Source organism: Xylocopa sonorina, chromosome 15, assembly GCF_050948175.1.
Source record: "Xylocopa sonorina isolate GNS202 chromosome 15, iyXylSono1_principal, whole genome shotgun sequence".
NCBI lineage: Eukaryota > Metazoa > Arthropoda > Insecta > Hymenoptera > Apidae > Xylocopa > Xylocopa sonorina.
Genome location: NC_135207.1, coordinates 5,595,738 through 5,613,659, shown reverse-complemented (window position 1 = coordinate 5,613,659; position 17,922 = coordinate 5,595,738). Strand labels below are relative to the sequence as shown.

General features: G+C 46.7%; 3 protein-coding genes across 3 annotated transcripts; 2 read left to right on the top strand and 1 right to left on the bottom strand.

The window, feature by feature from the left end:
• Positions 1-4,041: 4,041 nt before the first annotated feature.
• LOC143430726 (uncharacterized) lies at positions 4,042-5,479 on the top strand. Its single transcript, XM_076907119.1, has 4 exons — positions 4,042-4,164; positions 4,389-4,628; positions 4,930-5,091; positions 5,181-5,479. The coding sequence occupies exons 1-4, from the start codon at positions 4,153-4,155 to the stop codon at positions 5,307-5,309; spliced, it is 543 nt and encodes a 180-aa protein (XP_076763234.1). The 5' UTR covers positions 4,042-4,152; the 3' UTR covers positions 5,310-5,479.
• A 5,098-nt stretch (positions 5,480-10,577) lies between these two features.
• On the top strand, positions 10,578-12,145 carry LOC143430677 (uncharacterized). The gene is made up of 3 exons (XM_076907055.1): positions 10,578-10,613; positions 10,903-11,163; positions 11,834-12,145. The coding sequence occupies exons 1-3, from the start codon at positions 10,602-10,604 to the stop codon at positions 12,143-12,145; spliced, it is 585 nt and encodes a 194-aa protein (XP_076763170.1). The 5' UTR covers positions 10,578-10,601.
• Positions 12,146-13,980: 1,835 nt separating this feature from the next.
• Positions 13,981-15,769, bottom strand: LOC143430828 (uncharacterized). The gene is made up of 3 exons (XM_076907262.1): positions 15,726-15,769; positions 14,933-15,115; positions 13,981-14,403 (listed from the first exon to the last, which is right to left on the bottom strand). The coding sequence occupies exons 1-3, from the start codon at positions 15,741-15,743 to the stop codon at positions 13,981-13,983; spliced, it is 624 nt and encodes a 207-aa protein (XP_076763377.1). The 5' UTR covers positions 15,744-15,769.
• Positions 15,770-17,922: the final 2,153 nt, after the last annotated feature.

The window sequence follows — 17,922 nt, the reverse complement described above, 5'->3', positions numbered from 1 at the left end:
AGACTAATCGTAAATATGGGCACGGGTAAACACGACGGCTGATACGAGCTAAATTGACGGAATGATTACCATTTATTAGTCGTCGATTGGGAGTTGCTTTTCTCGCCATTTTTTCGACGTCAAATTAACCCAAACGAAATACATCATCCTCATTGTGCAATGTACACTTTTCTTATACGTAATTGCGTATTTTAACTTTAGAACGTCAACGCGTTCTTTTCTGTTTCCTTCAATACTGAAGCACAATAAACGCGATCGATCATCGTCCATTTGCTCTCGAACGACTCATTAAACCTTCTACTTTCAAATGCAATCTGTATTCATGAATCTGTTTGCATATTTACTCATATATTACGACGCAAACGTTAGATTGTTAAAAGAACGACAATGTTACATGGTCGACCCAATATTCTTCTGATTTGTGAAGGTAACGTGCGAAGAAAATGCTTGCTCATCGCATTAATTTCGTATCATCGATGCCTCTCGAGAACTTCTCCGAGTACACTTCTCGGCTTCTAAAGAAGGAAACGAATGAAGGGTGCAACAAACCCGAAAAGATCTGATCCGGGTGTACCAGCGCGTTGCCTCGGCTTACGTAAAACGGATCTTGATAGCAACACGGCACGGTTACCATTTTCGCTGGGTGTACCATTGGCAGAAAGAGAGAGTTGCAAAAGGATCAACAGGAATCCATCCTTTTATTCTCTCTCGGACACTGGCCGCGTTCTCGTGTCTCGTTCTGCCCGCTGATTTTACTCGCCCCCCAATGCCTGTCCCCTCAGACGTAACCAGCATCGATTGTTTCGCGTCTCGAATCGGTTTACTTATGCAGCGAAATGACTAGCTGCGATTATTACCGCCGATCGAGGCAAGATCGGAGGTGTAGATCTGGCCTGTAGATCGCTTCATATTCCTCGAACGGTATCCAATGACAGATGAAAGGTGTAATACGTAAATAAATGGAAAAAAGCGGCACGCCGGCTGATCCGTGACACACGTTTAATCGCTGGTGCAGTTAATTTCATAGCAACTACCAAACAGGTTGAATTATTGCACAGAGCTGCGAGCGGAACGCTCACGAAACGAAAGAAACCTGGAGACCGAATTGCCTCGTGTATTTCGTAGGATATGAGAAATTACGAGGATTAGGTAGAACGCGCGTTAAGTGATGCAAATAACCCTGATAAACTTCAAGACTCGCAGCCGCGTAAACCAACGTTTAAGGATAATTATACGAAAGCAAGAGCAGCGCGTATTAACCGAAGAAGAATGCTAACAGCCTCAAATAGCTCAACTTGAATATGCCAAAGAGTATAGTAGAACTCCAATTTTCGACTCGTCTTAATTTACTGCTGACATCGTAGACAGCGGAGAGAATCCACTTGTCTGCCAGTGAGTTCAATTCTATAGATTTCACAGTAAAACGAAGAGATCTGAAGAGCGTTCGAAGTAAAGATCTTTCGTAACGAGTCGTTAATTTAAAGATGCGATCAGGACAGCTGAGCTGCAATCGACAGAAAGGATCGTTTCGTTGCAACCAGTTGACACGATCCTTCTCGTACAGTCGAAATAAAATGCGAGCCAGGTTGGAGGCACGACTCGCGAGAGGTCAGTACGTATGACGTCAACGAAACGTGTCCGATATTGAAATCTCAAACTCGTTTTCTAGATCGCTGGGTGAGCCACACGATCCTGCATGCGGACACTCGAGACGCGGGCGTAGAAAGCCCTCCGTGCACCGAGATACGCCTAACTAATGCGGAAAAGGCACGAAACGGGAATGCGTCGTGCTCGGCGGAAGGATAATGTATTTCAAAAGATAATATCCATATAATGGCCATTGAAAGTAATGTGTAATAACGTTACAGCGGGCTCGTTCGAGCCTTAAGAGGAATTCACTATCGATAGGCGATGGCGTGAGTCATACAGGAGCCAGCTATGTGGGCAATTTTGTAATAAGGAACGCGTCGTTAGCGCGCGATGCGGTAACGCGGGATACGATTTCCTAGGATTCGTTGGATCGATAGGATACTCGGAACCGCGATCAATGCGGCGGACTGTTCGAAACTCTCGTAAAGATAAGTCTGCCATATCGAGCCGCGACGTAAGCGGCAGTTCCGTTCCCCTGGCGAACGGAAGTTGCGAGCGTTACGTTCGTGACAATGAAAGGCTGTCGTTCGGAAAAAGGAAATGAATCGTCAACGGTTTCGTTGGAAAAAGTAAGAGCTGCGCGGTAAGAAGTGTCCTCGCGAGGCGAGGAAAAACCGCGGGACGCGATTATTTGTATAAGCCGGGCTGGGAACGGCGCTGATCCATGGAACGGTAATCGATTCCGATTTGCGTCTCGTTCGCGTCAAAGAAATCGCTTGTGAAACGGCGATCTGCGCCGCGAGCAGGGGAGATCGCGATTGATAATAGACACTGGTAGTTTCGTTTTTAATCAACCAGGCAGGTGTTCGGAATTAGTAGATTACGTCACGCTTTCTAAGCGTCCGGTCGTTGCCGATGACGAACTTGCATTTTCCATTCTTTTTTGTTTTTCCCCCTCGACGTTTTGAAATACACCCACACACGACGGTGGAACGAGGAACAATACCGAGCGAATAAGCGTTAATAAACGTCCGAAGCATCGTGTTGGTGATAAAATTGTTCTGTTTCGTCACATAGCTCTGATCGACGGAGCTGGACTGCAATTAAATTGTCCGTTACGCCAACTGATACAAATTGTGCCCCTGATAACAATCGCCGAATGGATGAATAAATCCGCGGTAGAACCGTGCGCCACACGAATAGAATTTATGCGTGTATCTGTATGTGTGTACATTTTCAGGAAAACGTAGATCGTTCGAGTGCGTTATGAGTTATATCATTCAGTTTATCAGGGTTAATTAATAGATCATTCCTGTTTCCAAGACTGATCGGTTCGATCCTTTCGAACGAGCAAGGCTTACGAACTCCACGATATTGTAATCGAGACATGATTAATAATCGTGTTGGAGTATTTGAAACACACGCTGTTGTAAAATATGACACGGTACCCCGCGCGTTAATGAATACTCTATTTCGCACGCTAATTAGGTAGGTTACAAATTGAATGGGTTCCTGTACGTTTTAGAGAATACCAAGCGAACTTGCTTTTCTGCTTGTAGTAACAAACACTTATCGAAAAAGAGAACGAGGTACGCATGCAAATCTGAGACGAGAAAATTGCCTGGCAACTGGGAAAATGCGATCGAGAAACGTGTCGATCGAAAGGACTAGTGAATTTTCTTTCCCGTTCCATGAACCTGCTACGCGTTACCGTGTCCTGCGCGGTATTGCATAATTTCGTGGTGATTTCCTATACGCACCTCCCACTTTATGCAATTAATTACAACGTCAATTACGGCAGCTCGATCAGCTGCAAAGAACCGTGCCCTCGCTAGAGGGATCGTAATCTTTCTTTTTCCGCGGTTTCTTGCTCCACATTTCGAAACAAGAATTTTTATCAACCCGTTTTAACTACCAACTGAAGTCCACGATCCGCGGTGTTAACCAACGTCCGCCTCTCGATCCTCGATCGATCGTTCTCTAATCACTGGACGCCGATAAAACTTGACTCGATACGATTCTTACCGATTCGATAACATTTCTCGGGAGGATGGACGATCGGCGTATATGGAAAGATGCGTTTCTCACGGTGCGTACTAAGCATTGGCCACGAACGGATCCCTGGATGTGTCACGGTGTGCTACCGAAAAGGGCTCGGATCGTCGACTGTCCCACGATCGCGCGTTTTCCCCGCTCGAAGTCCTCCTCCTCGTCAGAGACGCGGAGCTTGCCTCGAAACGTGTGCGCGCATATGTATCTGCATAAAGTGCCTGCGCTCTATTTACTAGCCCCGACCAGCTCACGTTTGGCGTGTTATACAATTTCTCGCGCATATTATGTACTATAATGTGTAACGGTATGTGACGGTATAACGTGGGTAAATAACGTGTACGGTAGGTGTGGCGATGGCGCACCGAACGGGCCATTGGCTTTCCATTGGCGGGGTGCACGCGCGAAATGAAAGTGAATTCCCTATATAAAGGGTGGTTTTCCTTTGATGCGACAGAACCAATTTAATTTCAGTCAAGGAATACGAACCAAAGTATTGTCCGGTCGGTCACCATGAGAACACTGGTACGTTTCACTTAGAGCCTCCGTGCCGTAGCAAAGTTCCGTCCCTTCTCGTGATCGCGATGGCGAGTGATCGAATCGTATCGTATCCTAGCTTCGCGAGCAGTTTTGGTGAACACTTGGTGGAGATATTTCGGGTTATTTTTCGAACGACAACCTCGAGTTCTCGCCTCGAACCGCGCGTTACAGACACGTCGTTCAATCATTTTCTATTTTTCACGCTTAAGGTATGCCTGATGCTGATCGCCACGGCGTTCGCCGGCGAGGAGAAAACGGTCCAAAAGCGTGGACTTAGCTTAAGCTACGGAGGATACGGCGGAGGATACGGCGGATACGGAGGATACGGATTGAGCTCTGGTTTGGGACACGGCAGCCTGGCGGTCGCCATTCAAGAGAAGCCCGTCGCTGTTCCAGTCGCGGTCCCAAAACCGTACCCAGTCGCCGTCGACCGACCATACCCCGTGAAGGTGAGGAAATCGTGCGTCGAGTCGCTTCGCTCGTACCATCGACCCGTTCTTACGAAACTCGAGACGCTCTATTAATCCTGTATTTTGCGATTACTCCATTGCGCTTTCAGAAAGTCTGCTAAGCTCTTCGATCGATGCGACGATGGTTCTATCAACGTCGTTATGCATCTCGCGTTCTATCACATGTTCCAAACGTCGTTTCGTTCAGTCGTAACTCGTGACAGCGTCTCGGATGGATGATGTAATACACGTTCGACAAATTCGCGATCGAGGTTCGTGTTTGACATGGGTTTTTCTTCAGGTACCAGTCGCAGTACCGCAACCTGTCCCAGTGGCGGTTCCAGTGCCCCAGCCGTACCCAGTAGTGCAGACCAAGACGATCACGGTTCCAGTCGATCGGCCGTACCCAGTTTCGGTTCCAGTTAAGGTGCCCGTACCTGTGCCCGCCCCCTACCCTGTCAAGGTGCGTAAAGAGACGGAAAATTCGTTAATCAATAAGAAAAATCTTGGTGAACCCTTGTTACTATTTGTCGATGGTATTCTTATTTTCAGGTCCCAGTCTCTCAGCCTGTTCCAGTCGCGGTTCCCCATCCCGTTCCAGTCGCAGTTCCACAGCCAATTCTCGTTAAAGAACAATCTCCCCTCCTCATCAAAGGTTTGGGATACGGTTTGGGACACTAAATAGATGAATTCCTCCCTGAACCTACCACCACACCCCCGTCTTCGCATAACAACCACGCAGCATCGCAAAAGACATCATGACGAGCGTCGTACCAAAACAAATTCTCCTTTTACCCTAGTAGCTACGAATCACATGCAAATAAATTGATTTTATAAATGTTTTTTTAAACAAACGTTTACCATGCTGTTCTGTTCAATCGTACCGCCCTTCCTAGCCCTCGATGCGGTTCACGTCGTTGTCGTTACGATTATAGTGAATACAGCGAGAATCGAAAGGCATAAGATTTATTGTAAAGCTCTTAGATGTAAGTAGCGTGAATTGAAATTCATTTGGAAAGATATAAAGCACGATTGAAACACCAGAGATACCATATATCGGTTTTGCTGGTAATAAAATGCGATGTAAGTATCAAATGAATTTCATATTCCGTATAGTGTACTTATTTATGATTCTCGCGTGGTGTTAGTTACATCCTTCCACCTACACGCGGTCCACATCGGCTGGCAATTTTCTATTCAGAAACGATTATTCGACGCTCGAACTATGTCACGATGTCCACTCACGATTGCATTACTCATCGAGCAGGCAATCGGAATCGAGTTCTCGATTTCTTGAAAAGTACACGCCGCGACGGCGTTATAAATTTAAATCGGCGCGTGATATGAATGCCGCAACGGATGCAGAAATATTGGGAACCGAGCGAGGATAGCCTCGAGGGCGCGCGCGGAACGTGTAATTATCGATCGACCGGCTGCCCTCGCGTCGCATTAACAGGAATTTCTGCGTTATTAATTATGCGGGAATAAATCGTTTCGACATATCCTCTCGCGACACGGCGTTACTACACTTTTTACGGACGCTATCAGATCCGCCATTGTGTAGAGGCCATCCGGGAGGAGCGTCGTTCTCAACTCGAACCTTGACTGCGATTTCGCTACCCCCCATCAGAGTTTTCAAGATCTCACAGAGTTCACAGGACACAGGCCGCGCCACGAACTTTCCACCGAGTTTCCATTTACCCGCGTCTATATATGGATGGAACTTTTTTTTTCGTCTCCCCTCGAACAAAAGGCTGCGAGCGGTTTTTCAAGGAAGCGACGCGCTAACGAAACGCGCCGCGAATTGAATTCCTGCCCGTCTACGGCACGCGGTTTTCTCTAATTGTTCGCGGCGATGGCTACCGTACAAATTGCAAAATATTTCAGTCCATATTTCTTGCTGTTCCTGCCGCTAAATTCCGTCCAGCCCGAACAATTTCTGTTTCAAAAAGTATCAGTTCCCGTTACACTAATCATCTCGCACTGCGCTGCTATTCGTCCCTCCGTTCACTTTCGAGCTACGCCTCTAAACGATTCTACATTCCGATCACGTTACCAGATCGACTAATTAACGTCATCCTTAATTATCGACTTCGCTACGTGAATGACCAGTATTTCTTTTCCCAAGCCCGCGTAATTCGACCGAAGAGCATAGCTCAGATTCGAGGCGAAAATTTTTATGTCTCAACTTGCTCCTTTACTGGCGAACGGATCCCCTTGAACCCGATCGAAGAATCACTCGCGAGTTATGGATTCTAACATAGGTATTATTGTCAAATTGGTACTTAGGAACGTTTTGAGAATCTCTACGCACGGGTTGTTGACGAAATATTTGCATAGACCAATCCAGTTTTTTTTCTATCTTTTACCAGTTTACCGATGACTGAACGTTTCACTTTTATCGGCGATAAATTATTCAACGATTCGAAAAGTTGTAACTCTCTGTCATCCGTGGACAGAACAGCCTTTTAACGTTTCGTTGTTGGTAAAATATCGAATCAGAACGTAATTATGTAAGCGCGTGTCCGGATGTTGAAACAGAAAGTATCTAAACATATGATGAAAAAACGTCTTTAAGGCAAGTTCCTTGATAAAACGAGGGTATTATGGGTACGCGAATTTCAGGTCGGATTCCTTTCCACGGATTTGTTTCGACCATTTATGGACTAAAGGATCCCTCGTTTCGCTGCGAACAGTTAAGCAGAAGTTAATTGATGTTCCATGCAATCAACGGGCTATTTATGTAAATTCCTCCGGCGGAAATTAATGAGATCCAGCAAAAATTAATGCAGCCTGTTCGTTAATTGAACTTTCACTAGCAGTTTCTGGGTTTTTTTTCCTCTAAATCGCGGACGATAAATTACAGCGAGACGTTACGAATTCGATTGGCAATCGTCGCAATTTCTATATGACACGAACAAAATTCTCATCGTATTTAGCAAACTTTGTGCTTCCTTCCCGACAATGCAGTTTCACACGATTTCTATATACGATTCTTTAACGAGTCAAAATAATTTCCATAAATTGCGCAACCGATCGGTCTTGTCAGACGTTGATACTCGAGAGTCACGATCGCGTGCAATCGCAGTCTTTGCTTAAAAACTAGCCAAAAATGATTACGAGACAAAGAGTAACATATACAAAAAATCGACGTGGGAATATAGCATAGAAATGTTTCGTTTAACATTTAAAGGAACACGGAAGACATCCTTAAAAAGAAAGTCGACAAACGAAGCTCGATGATGCAATAAAAATAGCCGATCCCTGGTTTGCGTATCCCAAAATTTCCAGCTGATCGATCGATCGACGATTCCACGTCGTGTACGATCATTTTCTAGCCTTGTCACTCTCTGAAACAGCGGCATCAGGATCGAAAACGAAATCAACTTTCTTCGCGAATAAAAGAAGGACCGGTTAAGCGAAATCGGATGCGATTCGTCGTGTAATTACAGCTCGATCGTGCTCATTTTCCTGACAATAAACGACTTGGAAGCTGTCGCGGGTCGCCGCGTGAAATTTTCACCAGACTTCTACGTGCGACCGTACAAAGTTGCCTGTTATGCGCGACATGCCGATCGCGCAATCGTTTTGCTCCGATTTTCCCACCATAAACGGAATAAATTGCTCCGTTTTCAGCCACTCGTTATATAGTACCATACAGTTAAGTACAGAAAGACGGAATAAGTACAGATTGGCGGTCTATCGATACGTTATTAATAAAATTTAACGAGTGAACGTACCGAGCGCTAATGTAGCTTTTGTAACTGATACTTTTCACCTGGTACCGGTTTTGGTCTCGTGGAACCGTTGATCCATAAACGGTACTAAGAACAATCGGTACACCTGTTGGAGTAAATTCGCAGGGAAACTCAAATATGGAATTTTCGTACAGATTTCGCTACGCATCGCTCGTTGATTGGGCAATCGCGAGGAGCAAGACCATCTCGAGCGTGTAACAAACGGACCGTGGAGGTTCGCGCGTTGAAAACCAAGGAAAAGGACAACGCAAAGTTTCCGGTGTTGAAACTCACTAAGAAATGATTTACGCAATTCGCGACGTGCGTATTACTTTGCGATCTCTGGTGTACTCCCTGGGACCTTTAGAAATTCGATTTCTGCTTGATCCAGCTCGATAATCGAGATCGATTATTCGATGAGAACCAGTCGAATGGGAAATACTCTCTTCAAAGAATGCATTTCTCTTCTTTTTTCTTTTTAAATAGAAATATTGCGGTTATCAATTTGTGCAGCATCGTACGCGAGTTTGTTTCGAGACGGAGAGAATGGCGTAAAAAAATTGGGTTTCGATCGGGGACAGAGACGAATGCCTTCTCCCTGGAGGTTTGCAACAAGATCATCGTTTCACAAATGCAACGCGCACACGGGCTTTTTCAGGCGAAGGTATGTTAGAGTCACACTAGCCACTGCTTAGAAGAGGCAAGTCGGCGCGATACGTCAATTAACATTGTTCTGGGGCACTGGAGGCCTTGTAATACTAAGCGTCTTATCTGCGTAGCGCTTCCAAGGGGTTAGAAAAATCGACTTACTTCGATCAAGGTAATGAATCATCGGCGTTAACAGTACAAAATGACACTCGACCTAATAAGAACAAGGTGAACGAGAGGGATTTCGCTGTGTGGAATCACGGCGAACCGTACGGCTGCTATTCGAATTCCCTGAACGAACAGCGTGCATCGATTCTAGCAAAAGCGAGCCCTTTCTTTCTGCAACGTCCCTTCGCTCGCCCAGCGAATTTCTAACAAGCCAAAGCACTACGCCTACTTCGAAATGTCCAGTCTAGGAATTTTGGAACTCACCGTGTGGCCCAGAAACTGTTCGTTAGAAACGCAGCAGGGACCTGCTGCATCATCGTTGGCGAAGCTTCGTCACTGTGAAAACATAAATTACCTTAGAGATTATTTTCGGTTAGACGTAATTAATTTTTGTTAAACTAATCACGTATCATAAACGTTCTTGGTTAACACGTACGAGACGAATTTTTTTATATTAACGAGAGCACATCGTAACGATAGAGGAAAATAAAAGTTGTTTCACTGAAGTAGTAGTTTAGGTTTACCTTGACGTGCGAGCAGGATCGTGCTTGTTTCGAAAATCGCTTCACAGGATGCTCGTTTCGTTACGTCATTCCCTCCGAGCGTAACGATTGAATTTATAACGTATCGGGCACTAGTCCGAATAAATGATGGCCATTTTTCTATCAGTCGGACGTTTTGCTTATGGGCGATATCGTCGCACGAGCGATCACAACGATGTTACAGCAACGAGCACTCGGCACGCTATAATTCATCGAGCATTGCTTTGTACAGGATGGCCATATAACGGTGGCACGTTACGTGAAACTGCAAAAAATTCGGTCAGTTTCTGTAATGGTAGGACTCGGTCCCGAAGGGAAGGGAAACACCTTTCCCGCGACCATTTTAAGAAACATGCACTCGTAAAGACTACGAATAGAAGGAAAAAAGTCAAAATTCCCGGCACGAACGAAGTGTAGCAAAAATTCTTCTCCTTAAGTGTCGCGTTAGCAATTAATATTCGCGAATATCTGCCCGTACCTGGTGTCGGACGTGTCCTCGCTGGCCGATATCGAAGACAGGAAGGAAGATGCACCGCGGAGGATCGATGGCGCCCTGGTGCATAGAAACAAATGACTAAATGCAACAGGGAAACCGAAGTCAACGGCAAAGTATTAACGTAGAACGAAGGGGGGTATAATTTGTCTTTCGCAAGAAAAAGGAATGGAAAGAGCTTTGCCTTGGATGGTGTTTCGAGGACCCCTACCCGCCCCCCACGCCCAATTTCTTTTCGCCGTCTTTCCGTAGGCCCGCCATTGCCCACCACCTCCAATCTGCTCAAGGGTTCGTCGTCTAGGTTTCACCGTATAAAAGCAGAGAATCTTCTTGCTATTCCATCAGTCGCAAAACAACGACGAACCAACTCCAATACTGCAGCACCATGAATGCTAAGGTGAGCAATTCGAGCATTTGGACGCGGCGGTGCAGTCTGGACGCGAGGATTCAGTCTGCGCTGAGGATCGGGATCGATTTCATCGCGGAGGGTTGCCAACGGCAGCTCCTCGCCAGAATCGTATTCTCGCGTCGTTTCCGGTTCAGTGCGCGAGGATTCGCTTAGAGACCATTTTTCGAACGTCGCATCGTCGCGAGTGAACCGCAACCGAGACAATTGCGCTAAAAATTTGTCGAAAAGCGAAGTGTCGCTCTCCTCGCTTAAAATCGGATCGTTCTCTTTCTTCCAGCTATTCATCGTACTCACATTCGTGGCAATAGCGTTCGCCGAGGAGGCGTCAGAGGCGCAGGAAACGAAAAAGGACAAACGAGGGATTCATCATGGGCTAGGAGGATATGGCGGCCTGGGAGGAGGAGGAGGCTTAGGAGGTGGTTTTGGTGCAGGCGGTGGAGGAGGCGGTGGTGTCTCTATCCTAACCCAGCAAGTACCAGTTCCGGTACCACAACCGATCCCTGTTCCTGTTGACAGACAGGTTCCTGTTCCGGTCAGGGTAAGTAATTCTTCTCTCTTCTTCGACGTTCGCCCTGTACAAAGCTCGAAGAAGATCCGTTAAGATCGTAATCGATAATTCGTGAAAGCTCCCGTAACCGTGGTAGTAGAATAACCGAAGAACCAGTACAAGATTAATAGTTACACGGCAACCCGATCGAAATTAATTTTACTGCTGTTACGAAGGTAGCGTATCGGATGAATTTGCATTCGATGATCACCTCGTATCGGAACGAAGGCTTCGCGTAAACGAGAACCACGAGGACTTTGAGTTCCTAATCGCGCTCTGTTTATCGCGAGACACCACTGAAGTACGATTGCCAGCCAGCGCCTTCATCGCTGGACGCTAATTAACGTTTCAATGTGAACGAGCGCCTGGGATTTCGTCACCTCGGGCGTGTTACAAATCCCACACGTACGTTGTTGAATTTCTCGGAAAACTCCGTGCCTTCCCTCCGCGATATCGTCGCACTAATCATTATCCGGGGCTTGCAACATATCGAGCACTTCTAAATTGGCTCCCACATTCCAAAAGCTGTCCCTCGTAGCCTCGGGGGTGTTACCAAAATCGTATAGTCGAGGAACGTGCAACTACGCGCGACCGTGCAGCAAATTGCAAGAAAGTTATAGAAAACCGTTTGACTGATCGTTAAAACTTGGGTTGTTCACAGGTACCAGTCGCCGTCCCAGTCGATCGCCCCTATCCAGTCCACGTCCCAAGACCGTTCCCAGTGCCGGTGACCAGGCACGTTCCAGTCCCAGTTGACAGACCAGTTCCCGTCCCAGTCAGCGTCCCAGTCCAAATCCCAGTCCCAGCCCCGTACCCAGTCAACGTAGGTGGTGGTGGCTTCGGTGGTGGCGGCATCGCCATCGAAGGCGGCGGCTACGGTGGCGGCAAACAAATACCCATAAACATCGCGCAACCGTCGGTGGTCTTCGAGAAAGGCAACGCCGGCTGGCCAAGCTCCGGCCACCCCTGGTAAACTCGACGTTGACCACATCGTCTCTGAATCCTGGGGAGCTAGCTTCGATCATCACAGCGAGACGGCATCGTCGCTTAAAATCCGCGCGATCGTTGGATCCCACGGCTGACGCAGAGGAAGCTCCCCCGCAACGATACCCTCGCGATGTCGGACAGGCCGAGGGAGCGACGCGGCGGAGCGGTTCGAACATCCCTGGAAGCAACCGTTCAAGATCAACTCGACGATCGACCAACTCCTTTCTCCTTATTCTGAGTATTTTATTCCCGTACCTTTTGTCCATGCCCGATGATGCGAAGATTGGTTTCCTCCGGATAACCGATTGGTGGCTCGTTCTGGGCGTCCACGAACGTCAGACCGGATTCGACGGACGTACCCTCCTCCCCTTACATCGACGATCGCGATCGAGCGTCTCGCATTTCTGACGTTCGACGCGATTCCTCCTATTGCAGTGATTAAATTTGCTTTTCTTTCATTTTCCATTGTAGAAATAAACGTCTCCTTTCGTACGAAACACTCGATGGTTCTTCTTCATTCCCTTCTCCATTGAAACTCCGTTTTAAAAAGCGTTTCGAAGGTGTTCAGAGGTGTCTGCATCGTCTGAAAAATTGCTGTGGTTAAATCGCGAACGTCCTTGTCATTATTATTTAATTGGCTAGACGGATTGAAACAGCTGCGAGTTACAGGTTTCAATACAACTTCGATTGGTTGTCCCAAGAACTGGAGGGCTGTAATCTCCATCTAAAAGTTAAACAATGTTCGGTTACGAGTTGGCAATAATCGGAAGCGATGTTTAACGGCAGGGCGTGTAACCACGGGCAGAAGAAGCGCATAGCCTCGTGGCATGCTCATTAAACGAGCGAAGGGTGCACTTTGCTGCACGCGATTAACGAAATTAGCATACGCACCGCTTCCCGATCAAATTGAGCCCCTGCGCGCCTCAAATAAAGCGATCAAATTATGCAAACATTTTACTCTCCGATCACGAAAGGCCCGATCTCTCGTTATCGACAAAAAGGGAAAAGCGGGTGAATCATCGGTGATCGGCCATTGCAAAACGATCCGAGCAATTTGCGAACGGCTGTCTACACGTCAGATCTATGCAATTCTCTAGCAAATGGAAACGCGATTACGATTTCAGCTGATATTTCTCTGTATCTCAACTTTTATATCGTTTCGTAAATGATAAATCCTTGAAATACGATTTGGATTCGATTCGCTTTTACCAGCGATTCATTTCGATACACTTGGCAAATATCGAGGGGACCAGCGTCTCAGAAAAATCGACTCGCGATGGAGACTCGCGATCGAGATTGCATTTCTAGTCCGCTTTCTTGCTACAAGGAACAGAAACCGACTCCCGCGGCACTTTCAAGTCACAAACACTCGCCACCGCGACTCGATCCTGTTACTATACCTGGTACAAGATCGCGGGCGGTTTTCCGCGTCCGGTGCCGACCAGAAATAAACCAGCCGTCGAATATAGATCGCGTGGACGACGAACCAGTCGCGTGACTCATCAAACCGTGACACGATAGTTCACTTTCCATTATATCTGGGCATGCAAGATCGCTCGCCAACCGCTCGCTGAGTCATTTCTCTCATCCGTCGTGCAGGAGTTAATCGATCCTACGACACGGTGCCGATACTAAAACAGGGGATACCAGGAGGATCGTACGCGCGAGGTTTAGAAAATCTGAATTTTTATTACAAAAATGTCTATATAGATATAAGAGAAACAATGCGATAAAAGAGGAAGAATGATCAACAAGAACGAGCTACAAACAGAAACTTAACGATCGTATGTACAAGAAATAGTAAGAACGGCGAGACGCCGTTCAGTGATGCGAATTGTAATCCGGCTGAGACGGTTGGAAGTGTCCACCCTGTCCGCCTTGCTCGTGGCCCTGGTCGTTGGTCGTGTAAGAGCTGTAACTCTCCGATTCGTGGCCAGCGTAATCGTCTGAACCGTATCCACCAGCACCGCCCTCGATCCCGCCACCCTCTGAGTGAGCCTGATACGGTATCGGGTGTGGTACCGGGTAGAAGACCGGCTTGTTCAGCGTTACCGGCTGCGGGACCGGAATTGGATGCGGCACCGGCACCGCCTTCGGTACCACCAATGGTATCTGCTGGTGGATCGCGATCGGAACTGGCTTCGACACCTCGATCGGCACGTGTTCCTGGACTTTCACTAGCTTCGTGTACGGAACAGCGATCGGATGGTTAACTGGCACCGGGACGGGTATGTGATGGGGCACCTACAAAAGAGAAAGGGATTCTAGACGAACGGAACTGGTAACGCGAAGATCGTCGTCGTCTCTTTGGTTTCATTTCGCGCGGGAGGGAACGCGATCGTTTCGCTACGAGTATGGAGAAAGGGGTGGAGGCGTACATTATTCCGTGGTCGCACGGTTGCTGTATGGAGCTAGAAAGCTGATTAGCCGCCAAGCATTGTGGCAATAAGGATACATTCCATTCGAGCTTTACTTTAGTGGCTTCCTTATCTAAGTATCTGGTTCCCGTTCTCTTCCTTTGTCAGACGACGCGATTAATTAACGTGAGACGCGACTGCTATGGTTAACGATGTACTACAATGAAGAATGCACGCGTGTGATTCGCTATTGTCGATCAAACCTGCATTTCTTCCGGTCATTGTTTTCTTAGCTGCATAGTAGTTAAATAAACCGTTTCTAGTTTGGTGGAGGATTTGTTTGCGTTGGACATTAGTAGAAAGAATCGAGAAGAAAGTAATTAATTATTGTTTCAGAAATGAAAAAGGAAGAATACCTTGACGGGATACGGCACTGGCACTTTGACGACCGCAGTCTTCGTAACCTTGATGATCTTTGTCGGTATTTCTTTCAGGTGTACCGATTGCGAGATGAGTTTCGGTTCACTGTAGCCACCATGGCCTTCCAGGGAGGAGAAATGAGAGGCCCTCGCGGCGGCCACGGCCAGGGCGAACAAAAACTGGAAACATGTAATTACGATTGAAGTTCGTCGAACCGTGTTCGCGTCCAGCCGCGAAACTTCACCGTTTCGCGATTTTGGTCGTGAAAATAGCGAGAAAGCCGGACGTTTCCTTTCTTTCGATGACTCTTAAGCGATAGAAAAAAAGAAATTCAACAAAAACTCTTCTCGTCCGCGCCAAAAGATTCTGGATAAAACTATATGACTAAGTGAACGGTGAAATGGGACCGACTTTCACTCGATCATTTTTTTTTTTTTTTTTTTGGCACTATACAGAGACCGTGAACGTTCATAATATCTATACATCTATCAACGGGTAATGATCTTGAGACTCGGGAATTCAGAAGTGAAATACTTTCACCGACATCTCCGCGCGGGGTAGCCACTTTCAAAACTCGCGCCTAATCCGAACAGAAAGGGAAATTCTGAATGAAAAACGTTCACACTCCGCCATTACGGTCCCCATCGGTTCACTGTAAGATTACACCTTCACAGATCGATTCTAATGACGATCGAAACGTGTGTCACAACGCTCTGCTGTACCTTCCCCTGGTACATCGACTTGCGGGCTAGATGTAAGTACGTAGGTAGGTGTCGATGATGAACTTACTACTCGTAACATCGTCATCCGGTTCGTGGGTGGTAGGAGATAGCTGTTTCCGTTGGGACGAATCACACTGACAATTGGAGTACCGGCTGTTGCTTATATACGAGGGACCTTCACCGTCACCGATTCACGAAGAAAGCACTCTCTTTCCGACTGGCTTGCGTTCTCCAATCTTGTCTCCGCTTCTCCCCTTTTTTTCCACACTCTTCTCGCAGCGTTCTATCCGAGTTCGACGACCGCCAGCCTCCGTTCTCCGTCGACGGGCAACGCGGCTGATTTCAACTGTAATCGACGAAGGCGAATCGGATCGTTCGACGGACGCATCCTCACGTTCATTGGATTAAAACGGAAACTGCGTTTACTCTTTCGTAACTGACACCATCGTGCAGCTTCGCGCGGTAATGATTTCGCGTTTTCTTCGTTCGAGCCTCCCCTTAATTTCTGACGCGAACGATTACGATTTCATTGAGTAACGTCCTGTGGTACGCATCTTTCAATCGCGTGCGTAATTAGAAAGTAAAAATTGTAATCTCTACGACTGGATAAATATCAGGTAGTATTTTTTTTTTCAGTGTTTGTAGATTGCATGAGTTGGCACGGTTACAAATGTCGCGTGTGATACATTTAATATCATGTAATCGAAGGTTCGCAAGAGTCCACGGGATTTTGTCTCGTTCGTTGGGATTATCTTTTGGTAGCGGATCAAAGTTTAGTCGCGACGATTTTAAATGAATTTCACTGGGTCGCCGTGCTGATTTATACTCGATCAAAGTTCACCTTTCAACTCTGAAAATAAAATCGAGCAACGCCTCATTATCGTTTCACGTTGATTTGCATTAAAGAAGGAGCCAGTAAAACGGAACAATTTTTAACTTGAAGTTAAATGTAAAGGTCTGAATGTATGCAAATTTAGAAATGAGTCAATTCGACGATTTCGCTCGCTCTAAATTTAAATAATCTTAACTTACTCTAAAGAAACGTCTGCAGTTGCTAATTGGCAATAAATTAATGTGCTGCGTCGAATCTTATCACCGTAGCGGCACCGAATTAAGTGCTCTTCTTGCGTGTTTAATCGCGACGCATGAAACTCCGCCATGCGTAACACGGTCACGAAATTCTCTCTGGACTTCCTCGTCGGGTTTTCTGCGCTCAAGGAGATTGTATTAGGAAGTAATATTTAACGCACGATCTCGCGATAGAATTTCCTGCTGATGGAAACGGTGAGAGCAATCGGGGATCTTAAAACGCGAACGATTCACGGTCGACGGCTGGAGAACAGCGAAACGGATTAACGTTCTGAGAGACGCTGAAAGAACGACCGAAGTAAAAGGACTAATCTGGATCATCCAGTTCTTTCTACGCTCGCGCCACATTTCCGTGAACCCGTAAAGCAACCTGGAAAATGTAACTTCACGTGAGTAATGACATCCACTATGACGTCCTTTAATCTAGTTGTTATCCAAGAACTCATTTACTTTCTTCGTTCAGCTTAATTCATTTTCACCTATATTAAGATCAGGCATAATTTCTTGTTAATTTACAGTAGACGAATTTCCACAGCTGTTTCAAGAGCCAGGATACACCGTTAGAAGCGTGGGTGTGTCCTGAAACGGAGCACGGTCCTAGAAGAAAAGTCTCGCGATTAATCAGGCGATGGTAGAGCGGTCCTCTGGCAAGGGCGGCAAAAACCGGTCCGATACAAAAGCAAAAGTAAAATAATTATTGGCTCAGCCTTCTTTCTCCTCTCACTTTCGATGAAAGCTGGTAATCCCGTGTCAAAACGTGCGCGCGAAAACCGATTCCGTCCGTTTCGCCTAGGAATCGCGTCGCGTCGCTCGAGCCGCGCTTCAGATCGGACCTGCCGTTCCATTTTTCTCTCGACGTTCTTACAAAAGCTCGACAAAAGACGCGAATGTAAATACAGTGGTAAAAGTTGAACCGTGTTACGCCCGTCTCGTTCGTTTTTCGAGGAGAAAGGCGCAAAGCTGCAAAAGGTGCAAAACGAGATTAGCCGCCTGTGAGAGTGCCTCGTGAGAGGAGAAGCATTCGAGTCTGACTAATAGGATACGATAGTCGATCGAATTCGACCGCATCTGGAAAATATGCAATATTCATTTTCTAACCGCCACGAATCGTACCTTGCTCTCAATTATCCCGTTGGACTAATCAAGCTTCCAATTTTATATCCAATTATTCCTGG